Below are 15,090 nucleotides of genomic sequence, written 5' to 3' on the forward strand. Positions count from 1 at the left end.
AAGTTGTTCTTTTAGAGATGTCTTCACATTGTCAATCAAAGAGATAATTTTGATTTTGCCACAACTCTTGCCTCTGTTAAAAGTAGTAAATGTGTGATAATATAAGAAGCTTGGCAAGCCTCTTCTTCTGAGAGCTGTTGACGAATAGAAAATTATAGGAACAGGTGAGTCTTGGGGAAAAAACCTAATAAGATTTATTATTTTAGATTATTACTTAGAATATGTCATGTGCTTTAAACTAACCGAACAGCATCTGTATTAGTACGTGTATTACTATAAAGACACACCTGAGACTGGGTGATTTATTAAGGAAAGAGGTTTAATTGATTCATAGTTCAGCATGGCTGGGGGAGGTCTCAAGAAACTTAAAATCATGGCAGAAGAAAAAGAGGAAGCAAGGCACGTTCTTTACGTGTGGCAGAAAGGAGATGTGCCGAGAGAAGGGGGAAGAGCCCCTTATAAAACTGTTAGATGTCACGAGAACTCACTCACTATTACACAAACAGCATGGGGGAAACCATCCTTATGATTCAATTACCTCCACCTGGTCTCTCCCTTCACACGTGGAGATTATGGGGATTATAATTCAAGATGAGATTTGAGTGGGGACACTAACACAAAGCTTAACCATATCAGCATCCAAATGGAATCACTCCAAGGATTAATTTTTACAACTGTATGAGTAAAGCAGATAATAATGAATTCAATGGATATTTGCTGAATATCTTAAATGACTAGTGCAGAGAATAAAAATTAATAAGACATGATGCTCTAAGGGGCTAGCAATCTAAAGAAAGATGAAAGAAGGAAACTAATACTTTCTGAGTACCTACAACATACCAGGCATAATATTTTTAAATTCTCAAGACAATAGCTATTGTTGAAATGCCCATGTTACAGGTAAGGAAGAAAAGCCTCAATTGCCCAAGCTCAACAGTGGTCAAGTTGGGATTTAAACATATGTTTACCTAATTCTAAAGCTCATTCTTTTTATATTAAGCCACACTACTTGCTTCACGTCTTAACCCATTTTCATGTCTAATACTAGATATAGCTAATCACTTCTCATTGCTTCTAGCATTTATAAAAATATGACAAGCCTCAGTGAAATAACTAAACACTCAGTTTCTCATTTTTAGAATGTAGTTGTATATTATTTTTATTCTATTTTCCATCTGTAGATATAGCTTTACTTCTGATTCTATCAAGGCACTAGAAAGCAGAGGATACCATCTCATATTTATTGAGTGAAGAGAGGAATGCTGGGGGTGGGGATGTGGTTTGAGCAAGAAATTGAGAGGAGAGAAGGGACAAAAAAAGAGCATTGCTTTCTGCAGGGCTGTGGATCTTCTAAAGACTTAGTGTTACAACATGGTTCAAAAAGATGTCACACTGAGAAAGGATGACAAAACTTAGCCCTTCAAGACAACTACTGAGGGAACTGTGCCAACAGTAAAGAAGAGAACATGAGTTATAAGGTCATGCCCAGCAGAGATTGGTTTCTGTCTTTGCCAATTATGTGAACTTGAGCAAGAAATTTAGCTTCAGTTAACATTAATGTCCTCATCTCCAAAATGTGGAAAATGATATCTGCATTACAGGTGAAACAGCTGTAGCAGGCCACAGCTCTGCTAGCCAGTGCCCTTGTGAAAATTTGGAAATGGCTTCTCTTCTGGGTTGATGAATTAGAAAAAGTGCTCCCTCTGTCTGAGGGAGGACCTATGGACACAGGGCTTGGTAAGGAGAGATGGTAAACTTATGCAAAAAAAGTGAACCCCTTCCTCTGGCAAGCAACTATGACAGCAGAGCCCAGGCTGGCTTCCTGTCCCTCTTAACCTTTCCACTGAGCCTCATAAAATGGTGCATGGCATTGTGCACAGGGTGACATGAAGACAAGATAAGATAATGTCTACAGAAGCACTTAGAGGGCTCCTCATTGTGAAACCTGTGGATATGTGAAAGAGCTTGAGAAAGAGAAAAGAAAGGGGAAGGGAAGAAAAAGGAAGGAAAAGGGAGAGGAGACAGGAGGAGGGATAGAGAGAAAATGAAAAGCAGGTATGTTTAATCATGAGGTCCTGCCATATATTGGAAAACAGGAGACTCTATGAACCTCCTGAAATAATGTGCTGGGTTTTGTGTATACTTTTCTGAGGTGAATGTATTTGTCTGTTCTCATGTTGCTATAAAGAACTGCCTGAGACTGGATAATTTATAAAGTAAAGAGGTTTAATTGACTCACATGTCTGCATTGCTGGGGTGGCCTCAGGAAACTTACAATCATGGAGGAAGGCAAAGGAGAAGCAGGCACCTTCTTCACAGGACAGCAGGATGGAGTGAGTGCTGAGCAAAGGGGGAAAAGCCCCTTATAAAACTATCAGATCTCGTGAGAACTCACTATTACAAGAACAGCATGGGGGTAAATGCCCTCGTGATTCAATTACCTCCCCCTGGGTCGCTCCCATGACACATGGAGATTATGGGAACTACAATTCAAGATGAAATTTGAGTGGGGACACAGCTAAACCCTATCAGTGAGGGTTCAGAGCTTTTAACTAAAAAGAAAAAGATGAAGGAGAGAGGAGAGGCCAAAAGAGATATTAATGCAATGCAGGTGGGGGTGAGGAAAGTGGATAAAACCCTTCCCTATAGCCTAAAAATTATGGGGAAGTGGGGGCAATTTAGTTAACTACATTTAAGACAGATAGAGAGACTGCCAAACAGATGCAGATATATTTTATTTATATCTCAGAATAATTTACACATAAGCAACTTGCACCTAACTTTAATTACGACTAAGTTTTTCCTCTAACAACACTCTTCATCATTCCCAGCATGTGATGGGTAAATTGATCACAGTAAGTCTTTTTCTATATTTTTTCTTGGAGTTTACCAAGATAAAGATAATACAACATCTAATAATGCAAAGGGTATGAGAGCTATTAGAAACAGTGTGTTTTCCGGCTGTATGGCTACTAGCATGTAGGCCACATGCTAGTGTGTAAGCGAATTTCTCCAAGTGCTATATGTAGGAATCTTCATGCTTAAACACATATGTCCTTACAAAATATATTTGTACATTTGTTATAGGGAATTTAGGACATTTTTACTATTGAAACAGTTTTCTCTAAGAATGGAATTAGCCGCCCCCCATCAGCCCACAGAACACTATTTAACACACAATATGCCTGAATTAGTGTTGCACATTCATGGTTCTGGGCAGAGTTCTGGTCTTGGCCACACAGACCATGTGTCCCAGTAGAATGGGAGCTGAGGGCTGTCTTTACACAGAATTTAATAAACAGCCACAGTTTTCTCTGGCACTATCCTTATGCCTTGCTGCATTCCTCTCTATCCATAAAGGAAACCCCTCTCACCAGTCCCAATGTGTCTGTCACCAAGCTGGCCGGACCGTCTCCACCTGCAGAATCTCATGATCCGAAAAGACCTACTTCTTTTCCTTTCATTGAAGGTTCTTCTTTACCTAGCACTTCCTCAGCTGAGTGTGGGGAAGAAAGCAATGCCCAAATAAATAGATTTATACTAATATTGAACTATTTTACTAACTCCCTTACTGCTCCAAATTCGGAAGTTCTACTAGTTTTTTTCTAAGATCACCTCTGGCTTTTTACATTTTTTTCTTCTCTTCTGAAACTACATAGCTTCTAAACTGCACAATTTATGACCTCAGTAAGGGCTCTGTTCTCCTGAGGGGTCAGGGAGGAAGGGTGGTGTGTATCTGACACTGCCTGGATTTATAAAAGCACACACAGTCGCTATGAGTGAGTTGGACTCTGGCCTTTGGTGGGCACATCTGGTATCCTGGTTGGTTATAATACTTCCATAGCAGTGGTTTGGGACTTTGCCAAGTAGCAGATTCCTAGGCACTACCCAGACCTACTGAACCAGAATCTCCTATGATATTACCAAGCAACTTTATATTAAAAGTATTTCCTGAGTCCAGCTGCTTCTTTTGGAGGGACATTCACACCTCCAACTGCTTAAGGAAACTTCTTATTTAAAGGTCCCATTGGTGCTTCCAATCAAAGCTTCAAGAGCAAACTTGCTAAGCTGAGACAAGGTCAGTTTACTGAAGGAAAGAAAGTGGAAAGAGGAAAGTCAAGTTCAAGTGTGAATTTTAAGAAATGTGTGCTATCAGGTGATCACAGGAGGTAAGAGGAAAGAACCAAAACAGAGCTAGAAAAGAGACCAAATAACAGGTTGCCCTGAAGCCAAAAGACCACTGTTTCAAGACAGGTTTCTACAGTAATGTCAAAAGCTTCCAAAAGTCATTTGTTCTTCAGAATATCTGTTGCTTTTTTTTTTTTTTTGAGACAGAGTTTTGTTCTTGTTGCCCAGGCTGGAGTGCAATGGCACAATCTCAGCTCACTTCAATTTTCGCTTCCTGGGTTCAAACGATTCTCCTGCCTCAGCCTCCCAGCTAGCTGGGATTACAGGTGCCCACCACCACGCCCAGCTAATTTTCGTATTTTCAGTAGAGAGAGGGTTTTACTATGTTGGCCAGGCTGGTTGCAAACTCTTTACCTCAGGTGATCCATCCACCTCGGCCTCCCAGTGCTGGGATTACAGGCTTGAACTACTGCGCCTGGCCCAGAATATCTTTTTAAACCTTAGGCTCAACATGGAGTAAGCCCTGGCCATTTTATTACCATCCACTCAGCACAGACACTTAACCCAACAGAATGTGACAGGTGGTAAGAGCTGGAGATTCTCATTTTTCTCATGTCTCTTAGGCTTCACTACCTATAAAATCCTTGATCAAAACAGTAAATGTCCTGATTTGCTTCCACTGCCAATACCTTCTCCATCCAGCACCAAGAATGATCTTTCTACAATGTCACTCCTCTGCTTAAATTCCTTCAATGGTTTCTCTTCATTGCACTGAAAACAGCATCTAAACTCCCAGAGGCCTGCAAGGCCCTAAATAATGTGACCCTGCATGCCTCACTTACACTTACTATGCCACCAGCCATGCTACCCTGCTGTCCTTTCCCAGAACTCGCCAACCCTGTCCTTTGCTTAAAAGCTCCTCCCAGGCTCTTGGCCTGGTAACTTCCACTTGTCTTCCTTTAGGGAAGGGGCAGAGTATCACCTTGGAAGTCATTTTTATGACCACCCTAGCCACAGCAGGCACCCCTTCTATCAGTGTCTACTACTTCATATCCATTATCACAATTTACAATTATTCTAGTCAGTATTCTACTTTTTTTTGTTTTACTGTTTGTCTCTATCCTTAAAATATAAGCTTCATGAGGAAAGAGATTTTTCAGATTCATTGTTTTAACCCCAGGGTACATAGTACCTGGCATGTGGTAAATGTCCAACAAATAATTGACAGACTGGCTGAATTGCCCAAAGCGATCCATTCATTCATTCACTCACTCAGCAAATATTTATTGAGTGCATATGTGTGGCAGGCTCTGAACAGTTAGAGAACAAGGCAAACAAAATCTGAAGGTAGTCTAGAAAAAGGCAATGCTTATGTTTAGGAGTAACCTTATGATTACATGATAACTTAGTGGTCTACAAGGACATTTAAAATTTTTTAAATTTATTTTTCTGAGACAGAGTCTTGCTCTGTTGCCCAGGCTGGACAGTGGTGTGATCTCAGCTGACTGCAACTTTCACGTCCTGGGTTCAAGTGATTCTTGTGCCTCAGCCTCCTGAGTAGCTGGGATTATAGGCATGAGGCACCATGCCCAGCTAATTTTGGTAGTTTTAGTGCAAATGGGGTTTTACCATGTTGGCCAGGCCCGTCTTAAACTGCTGGCCTCAAGTGATCTGCGTGCCTTGGCCTCCCAAAGTGCTGGGCTTACAGGTGTGAGCCACTACACCTGGTCATTTTTATTTATTATGTGAGAGACATCATGTCTGTAAACTTAGTGTTACCAATGACTAAGTTATATCATGTATGTTTCTGGATAGACTAAAGCAGAGAGAACAAAGAAGGTACAAGGGCAATAATATGAGAAAACAAAGAAGAGAAATAAAGAATAGGAGTTAGTTCAGTGATGTAACTATTCTCTGAAAGCTGATAGGAACTGTTCTTCTCATTCAACACTTAGAGGGTAAGATTATAGTCATAATAATTTTTAAAAAACATGGTAAAACACATACATCCAGGTGTATGCTATTTTAAAGCAATCCCCCAAGAAAGCTTTATATATTCTATTGAGGTTACTAACCCTCAAAGCATTCATAAAACTCCCTTCTTCAAATTGCAGTCAGAGATAATTTATTGGACATAGAAAAAAGAGAAAAATTTATTTTTGATCCCCAATAGTATTTTCCAGATATTCACTGGACTTACTTTCACTGGACCCATATGAGACTGTTTCAATTATCAAATGTATTCCTAAAGGGTAAAGATCTGTTATACTGACGAAAGTATAAAATGTGCACTTAAGCCAGTCCTCAGAGAAGAGTTCCAGAAACAATTAGACAAGGATAGGATCTTTTCAATGACTTCAGTGAAGGAGACAGCGTTCATTTGACTAAACAGTTAAGTCTAATTAATCTGGCATCACTGGAAATAGGATATTCTAGGTAATGTAGGAACTGCTAAGATAATCAAAATTCTAAACCAGATACTTTGAAAATTTTTATTTGTTCCATGGTGTCTTTTCAAAGATGTATGATGTGTGCTTTTTCTATAGAATATATAACTGATTTTAATCTTTCTGACTATATATGTTAGCATATATAGTTTTAAATCTCTGCTTACACATGTTCAATCTTTCAGCTATCATTCCGTTTTTAATTAATAAGTCTGGCTTTTATACATTTCCTTGTTATAAAATTGCAGCTTCTAATAAATGGCAGAGGAGGTGAGGTGGAATAGTAATGTAAGTATAAGGTACACTATTGGTGTTGAAGGGTGAAGAATAAATGGTGGGAAAATATCAGTTCTGCAGTTACTCATCGTATTCAACCAAAGATAAGTAATTATAAAATCATTTCAGGAAAGATGAGAGATAAGCCTTGTTTTCCTATAAACTACACAGACTTCCTGCTTGCCTGGCATAGAAACAGATATGGTACCCAGGGAAGTGTTGACAGAAAGAGTTCCAAGACAAAAAATCTAATTCTAAGCTAACTGCTACCACTCCCCTGGCCCCACCCCCAGGCTCAGCAAATAGTTTTACAAAGAACTAAAAAAAAATTGTAACTATTCTAAATTATATTTATAAAATAAAATTAATAAAATATAAACTAAAATGTAAACATGATAGGAAGAATGAAAACAACTTATCATGTACTTTCTGTCCACAGAAAAGACACAAAACAAAAATTCTTGCCCTTATGAAACTTGTGTTTAGTGAATATATTACATCAGTAAATGTAAATGAAAAAACCTCTTAAAGATGCCCAGATTTTTTAAACCAATGAAACAAACCAAAAAAATTCCCAAAATTTGTGCTATATATCGAATATACATTTAAAACTAAAGGATTCAGAAAGAATGAACAAAGACATAACAGGCAAATGAAAACAAAAAGCAAGCAAGGTTGAAATATTAATTACAGATAAGGTTAATTTAAAGGTAAATTAACTAAGCAAAAGTATCTTGGGAGCCTGAACCAATGTGCTTCTTAGTATCCTTGATACCCATAAGGAGATACCTTTGCTTGTGGCATATCCTCAACAAGATGTGCTGACAGACAAGGAGGAGAGAAGAAAAGTAGGCACCAATAACAGGAAAAGTGATATAAAAAGATGTTTTTTGTTGGAAAAAATGATAGAATCTACAAATCACTGACCCAGGTGAAATTTAGTAGTACAAGTATCACACATGGTCTGATTTTTTTTAAATAAAAATTTGACACCAAATGCAACCGGGGCTTCACTCCTACATTCACCAACTGCAACTTTACCAAGTCATGTAACCAATCGGGGCTTCAGTCTAATCACTTGCAAAATGAGGTAGTGGGATGCAATGACCGTGTAAGAGAAATATATCTTTAGTCCCAATTGTGACTTCACTATTGTTACAATACATCAGACACTGATGTTTCAAATATATATGGAATACTAACTTAAACATAAAATGTTTTTGTAAAAAATTATTGTTGACTGCACCTTTCATTTTTCAGTGTTAAAACCTCTTCCCTTGTCTGATTCAGAAGAGTTTTGGTTATCTCCAGTTCATTTTCTGCAAGGTTAATTCTTCTCTTTATGTCTTCTTCTTGCTTTTCTTTTGCAGTCAGCTCTTCCTGTAATGTTTTATATATTTGTTGACAAGTCATTAAAGAGTCTTCTTTTTCTTTAAGCAGCATTGTAAGGCTAAAAAGAAATAGGAAAAAAAAAAAAAACACCAACATGCATTATATACTACATTTTATCTTTATCAAATATGTATAAAGAGTTCATTTGAAATTATAGATTATAACTGTGGCTTTAAAAAAATTAAAAATGTTAAAAAAATGAATGGTTCTATAATGTTAACATTTTCCCATCTAGGCAGTGGCAATAGCAATAACTAACTACAAGACATTATAAGCTTGAATTAGGTATTGTTTATGTAAATAACAAGAAAATAAGAAATGCTAAGAGCCTTTTAAATAAAATGTTACTTAAAACAGTTTTAAGTTCAATTATTAAAAATATGAATTGAAAAATCGGTAATGCATACTGTGACTCAGAAATAATGGATTCAAACTTCAGTTTTCTCAGTTCTCTTTGACAGTCATCAGCTTCATTAGATTTATTCCTAAAATAATACAAAAGAAATTCAAACATATTATTTCAAAATAAAGTATGTGTTTTTCTGTGGCATTATTTTACTCATCAATAGAAGGAATTTCTTAATATCTTCATATTATTATTTGTTTAAAGAAATAAACATTCAGTTCATTTCTGTAGTGGCCAACTAAGCTTCTGTCAGACTGATCTGCATGTAAATAAAAAGTATAAACTCTGGACAACATTAAAAAACAAAAACAACAAATAAATGAAATCAAAACACCAAAATACCCATGTGACGGTATTGGAAAGTGACCAAAAGTAGGGAGACTCTGGAGGGAAGTTGACACTTGGAATGAGGTGACAACATGGGGCTGGATTATTAAAAATAGTTTTAAGTCTGAGGACAGGCCCAGTCAGCACCCTGCAGGAGAACTAAAACTCGTATAGAAATCTTCAATCTTTCTGGTCCAAAGAACCAGACGGCACGGTATTTGGGGCAACCACAGCTGTTGGAAAGTAAAGAAAGAATGCTGAATAGGGGAGAGCAGGGAAAGAGAGTCCCAAATACTCCATATAAATTTTGCCCCTGAACTACACATGTATTAAGCAGATCCCAAAGCAACCTAGTTAAAGGAAAAGAACTAACCCAGCACTTTGGGAGGCTGAGGCGGGCAGATCATGAGGTCCGGAGATTGGGACCATCCTGGCCAACATGGTGAAACCTCACCTCTAAAAATTCTAAAAATAAAAAAAAATTAGGTGGGTGTGGTGGTGCATGCCTGTAGTCCCAGCTACTCAGGAGGCTGAGGCAGGAGAATTGCTTGAACCCAGGAAGCAGAGATTGCAGTGAGCTGAGATCGCGCCACCGCACTACAGCCTGGGTGACAGTCCTAAGACTCCGTCCCAAAAAAAAAAAACCAAAGAAAAAGAAAAAGAACTGAATTGAGATTGAACTGCTGTCCTGGACAGAAATTGCCATCTGAGGCCAAGTTAACTGCCTGGATAAAGCGACAACACTTCATCACTATCAGTAACAACAATGATAATATTTTTTGGAGAACTATAGCAGAATCCAGACTTTCCATAACATAACATTCACAATGTCCAGAACATAGTAAAAAAGTATTCAGAAAAGTGTGATTCATTATAAAGAGAAAGATAGTTAATAGGAACTGACTCTGAGATGACCCAGATACTGAAATCAGCAGACAGAGATTTTTGAAGAAGAAATTATTAACTCTGCTCAAAGATATAAAGGAAAATCTATTCTAATTAATAAAAAGATGAGAAATCTCAGCATGAAAATAAAAACCATTAAAAAGAACTAGATGGAAGATCTAAAACTGAAATAAACATTTGCCTTGATCTTATATGATTGGGTTTTGTAACAATATTCAAAAGGTTAATATATTTAAAAATTCATATCCAATTTAAATGTATTCAAACTACTTATTAACTAGTTAAGACATAATCTGAATGCATCTCAAAATAGCTTGCTAATTACACAATGAAATAGGTTAGATTATCAATGTCCTCCTTTCAGAATGACTTTAATTTTTAGTAAGTAATAATGTAAAAATCATCATGAACATACACAATATTCATTTACTTTTAAAGCTTTTTTATTGTAAAATATAACAAAATTGTAAGATACAGAAAATTTCATAAAACAATTATATAATATAATGAATTATTGTAAGAAGGATATTCTGGTGATTACCAACCAGGTCAAAAAATAAAACCTTACCAGCTATTCTAGAAGTCCTTTATGTCCCTGGTTCCAATCATAGCCAATTCCCTGCTCCCTAAAAGTAACCATTCTCATGAATAATATTGTTATCACCGATTTTCCTTAAGGCTTTATTATCTAAGTTTTATGTCTGAACACTATATTTTAATTTTGCTTTTATTTTAAAGCCATTAAAAATGTTATCTGCTACTACTACCCTGTTTTTGTAAAATGTCCCTATTAAGGTACCATGTTGACATGTAATACACTGCATATCTTTAAAGTGTATAACCTGACAGGTTTGACATATGTATATGCCCATGAAGCCATCACTACAATCAAGTAGCACATGAGCACACTCAGAACCCATATCTTGGCTTCTATCAACATTCTCTATTAGAGGAACCAGGACTACTCATAGAAATGGCTCATTTCAAGCCTGGGGCAAAGTAAGTATATCCGAAATATCTTGTGATGACAGAAAGTAAGAAAGTGTTTACAAAAGATGATGAGATAATGTTCTAATGTCAGAAGAGCCAGTTTGAAGGGCCTTCTACTTACTAAGCCTAGGACAATAATTCAGTACAGTAATAAACTATAAGCCATTAAAAGATAGGAATTCATGAGTCTGTACAATAAATAAATAAATAGATGAAGGTAGGATCTTGCTTACTGTAGAATGCTAAAGCCTAACTAATAAATGGGGAGGATGGTCTGGAACTTTAAAAAGTCATGATTTAGGAATCACTATAGTAAAACTGAGATCAGGCAAAAATCATTAATGGATGCTATATCTAAGAATAAATTTTGGTGAGAAGCAGAATATTCACATGCATTTAAAGTGTCTCTTCTAGACTTCTTATTAATTGAAAGAGAGCAAAACACCCCAGCAATTATGCAGAAAAATTGAGCAACATCTTGATCAGGTGATCAAAATGAACATCACCAGTTAGGGGCAAATGGTTATCATGTGCCTCCAGATATGATACCCTGAGGACACATCACTCCCTATGTGGTTTTCTGGCTAAGAATACACATCCTTAATCTAATAGAGAGGAAACATCAGACCAATACATAATGAAGAACTTTCTATTTTTAAAAAGTGTGAGGGGTTCTGCACTCTTTTTTTTCCCATTTATTTATTTTATTGCATTTTAGGTTTTGGGGTACATGTGAAGAACATGCAAGATTGTTGAATAGGTTCACACGTGGCAGCGTGATTTGCTGCCTTCCTCTCCATCACCTACATCTGGCATCTCTCCCCTTGCTATCTCTCCCCAACTCCCCACTCCCCACCGTCCCTCCTCTATTTCCCCCCAACTGACCCCAGTGTGTAGTGCTTCTCTCCCTGTGTCCGTGTGTTCTCATTGTTCAACACCCGCCTATGAGTGAGAACATGCGGTGTTTGATCTTCTTAAAAAATTCACTGTCATTAAAAGACAAAGACAAACTGTGGAAATATTCTAGATTAAAGGAGGCTAAAGAGATACCCAAGTAAACGGACTCCAGATTGGATTCTGTACTAGAAGAGAAAATGCTATAAAAGATATCGTTAGGTCAACTGACAAAACGAAGTATGGATGGCAGATTAAAGTATTGTATGTAAATTTATGACACTGATTAGGTAATCCCAGCTACTTGGGAGGCTGGGAGGTTGCAGTGATCCAAGATTGTGCCATTGCACTCCAGCCCAGGCGACAGTGTAAGACTCCATCTCAAAACAAAACAAAACAAAATAAAAACAGTATATAAAGTATATTCCCAATTATGTTAAAAATATATACTACTTAGAAAAATGGACTAGAATTCTGTTCCCCTCAAAGATACATTGTTGTAGACTTGAGAAATGGAGTCGAGAGACAAAAAGTGCTTTGCTCACTTTGCCTGCAGCTGGATGCAGAGGTATTGGTGGAGGGATTGCTTCTTCAGTAACTTTACCAGGAAGGAATCTTGACAGAAAACATGTTCAAGAAATCAAAGATCAAGCCACAAGCCTCCAGAAAACAATGCTGCTGCTGAATAGCCTACTTTCCAGGGGTCTCAAAGCATTTGATACTTTTCTAGATTCCCTACAGGAATTTTCGTGAATAAGGGAGAAGCTGGAGAAAGCATGGGAAGAAACCATGACTGAGCCACCTACCAGTGACACAATGACTGGGATCCCCTCACACACCAACAGCTCGGCATCAAACTGGTAGATTAGTCAGTGGGCCCAGAGTCTGGGCCCTAAGTGGAAGCAAGTGGTGCTGTCTTTGGTACTGCTCCAGATAGACATCTACTGCTGTAAGGCCAATCATCCCCACAATATGCACTTGCAGGTAGTGGAGGCCTTTGTCTGTTGATGGCAGTGCTTCAGGAAACACCAATTTCCAGAGCTTGCACAATGGGCCGCAGGCATGGAGGCAGACCTCTCAGTGCTCTTGCACATGTTGGAGTGATAGTGCCTCCACCAACCAGCTGAAGAGTATGTCTCCAAGTCACATGGGCTGAATCCTGACTTTCACTCAGAACAGGTGTTTTTTTGTTTAGTTTAGGTTTGTTTTTTCTTTTAATGATCCTCAGAAGGAAAGAGAAAACAGGGTTTCCACTTGACATTACTTGAAAGGCCAGATTACTCAATAGATCTCCCAGGCTGGTTCAACAATTCATTGTTTTTAATTGCTTGAAGATTGCCTTGTTATAACTGCACAGTTTTAAATTGTGTGATGGCCTTTAACAGACTAGTACATCACAGTGGCTCATAAAAATCCAAAAAACAACAACAAAAAAACCCCCAAAGCCCCATGTTATCACATTACACATGGGTGTCTTATATGTAAAACACTCACTTTTATGTTGCCTGGGAACTGAACTGTGAACTTTACTATTCATAATGATAAGAAAATAAAATGCAAATTACCTAAAAAGGAAAATGGACTAGAAAGATATACCAAAATATAACTATGGCTTTTTTGTATATCCTTATATTTTCCAAGTTTTACAGATTTGCTTTAAACAAAAAATGTTTAAATTAAAAAAAATGTTTCTTTTACAAATGCCTTTGTGATTCAGCAGCCCCAGCACAACTTTCACTATATGTTCAGACTGTTATACACACTTTTCCAAATCTAGAAGCAGGGACAGAAGAACTCCTGTTAATGGTTAATTTACTATGTAGATAATACATTTGGGCTGCAATTTTAAAGCCACCTACCATTCCAATAAGTGCCCTTAGCATGGTCCCTTCCCTTGCCCTGCACCAGTTAAGCCACTCTTTCTATGGTCTACCCTTCATTACCCACTTGTTATCTTCACCTTCATTAGGATGGAGAAATTGGGTGGAATAGAAAGAATGCCTCCATCTTTTTAAGCATTGCATTCCTTCTTTTACTCTTAGCAAATAGTGGTGATCCTTTCTCTTCAATTGCTATGAACAACCCTTCAGAAAGGCCCCTGCTGCTTCTGCCAATAAAATAAAAAAACTGGATATTTCCCCCCACTTTGAAAGATGATGGTATATGCCACTCCACTGGCTTACATGAAACATACTTAAACTGCCTCCTTGATATTTCTACTTTGCTGTCTCACAGGCATCTCAATTTTAACAAATCCTCCACTCTCTATATTTATTTCTTTCACTGATTTTCCCACTTCAATAAATGGAATAAACACAATGGTGATAGTAATAGGTATGTATCTTGTGCACTCCTCAAAGAAGGCCTTATTCCCATTTTACAGTTTAGGGAACTGAGACTAAAGAGAAAAGAAACTTGGCCAACTTGACCTAAGTACTAAGTAGTAGTGCTGGGATTTGAACCCCAGCAGTCTGGATCTGGAGTCTGACCTCAGACACTACACTTTGCTGCCTCTCACCTGTCTACAATGATGCAAAAAGCCTCAAGCCCATCTTTATTGTTTCCTTTCACTTCCAGTCTCTATGTTCCCCATTCACATTTTCTCTATCAGTAAATCAGATTGACCTCTGGCATATATTTCTCTCCATTTCCATGCTACAGCCTTAGGCTAAACCTAATCACATCTCACTTGCATGAATGCACAGCCTGCCACCCAGACTCCCTGATATTGCTTTTACTCCTACCTGAGGCCCCTCCCCTCACTGTCCACACCCTTACCGGCAGCCAGTCTGATGGCCCCTCCAGAAGACCCTGGGTCTGATCTCGGCCATCCTCGCTGCCACCCCCGGGGCCAAGCTCCAGTGTGGGCTGTCCTTGTCCCCACCCTGCAGAGCCCCCGTGCAGGGACACTGCAGGGACAGGAGAGGGCTGGTCTACAGGACAGAAAAGGGGCTTCAGTTTCCAGCGACAGAACAGATCAGCCCTGCAAACCCTCCAGCAGACGGTAGAAACACAAGAAATGATGCAGACGCACCTCGCTGTGCCCATAAAAACTCAAGATCTGCAGCAGCCCAAAACGAAGGAAGGAGACATGGAAGACACCATAGGCTCGCGCCGGAGTTGCTCTTTGAAACCACAGGGTTTAGATTTGGGGGCCAGGTGGCAGATAGGACTTTGGACCTCCGGAAATGGTGAAATGCAGTGGAAATGACTCCTGCATGAAGCTGGAGTCTCATAAGAGCCTCAAAAGATACTTGCAGTAAAAAGATGGAAGCATTCCCCTTGAAATGTGGCACCAGACAAGGATGCCCTCTCTCACCACTG

The 15,090-nt window shown here is 38.4% G+C and overlaps 1 protein-coding gene across 1 annotated transcript in view; it reads right to left on the reverse strand.

Moving 5' to 3' along the window:
• LEKR1 (leucine, glutamate and lysine rich 1) overlaps nucleotides 1–15,090 on the reverse strand; it is a 193,027-nt gene that overhangs the window by 44,624 nt on the left and 133,313 nt on the right. The window contains exons 6-7 of the mRNA XM_017500799.2: nucleotides 8,651–8,728; nucleotides 8,098–8,301 (exon numbers count right to left, since the gene is read on the reverse strand). Coding sequence (XP_017356288.2) covers nucleotides 8,098–8,301; nucleotides 8,651–8,728 — 282 coding nt within the window. The remainder of the gene's footprint in view (nucleotides 1–8,097; nucleotides 8,302–8,650; nucleotides 8,729–15,090) is intronic.

This window comes from Cebus imitator, unplaced genomic scaffold (genome assembly GCF_001604975.1).
Source record: "Cebus imitator isolate Cc_AM_T3 unplaced genomic scaffold, Cebus_imitator-1.0 Scaffold270, whole genome shotgun sequence".
In the NCBI taxonomy this organism is placed as follows: domain Eukaryota; kingdom Metazoa; phylum Chordata; class Mammalia; order Primates; family Cebidae; genus Cebus; species Cebus imitator.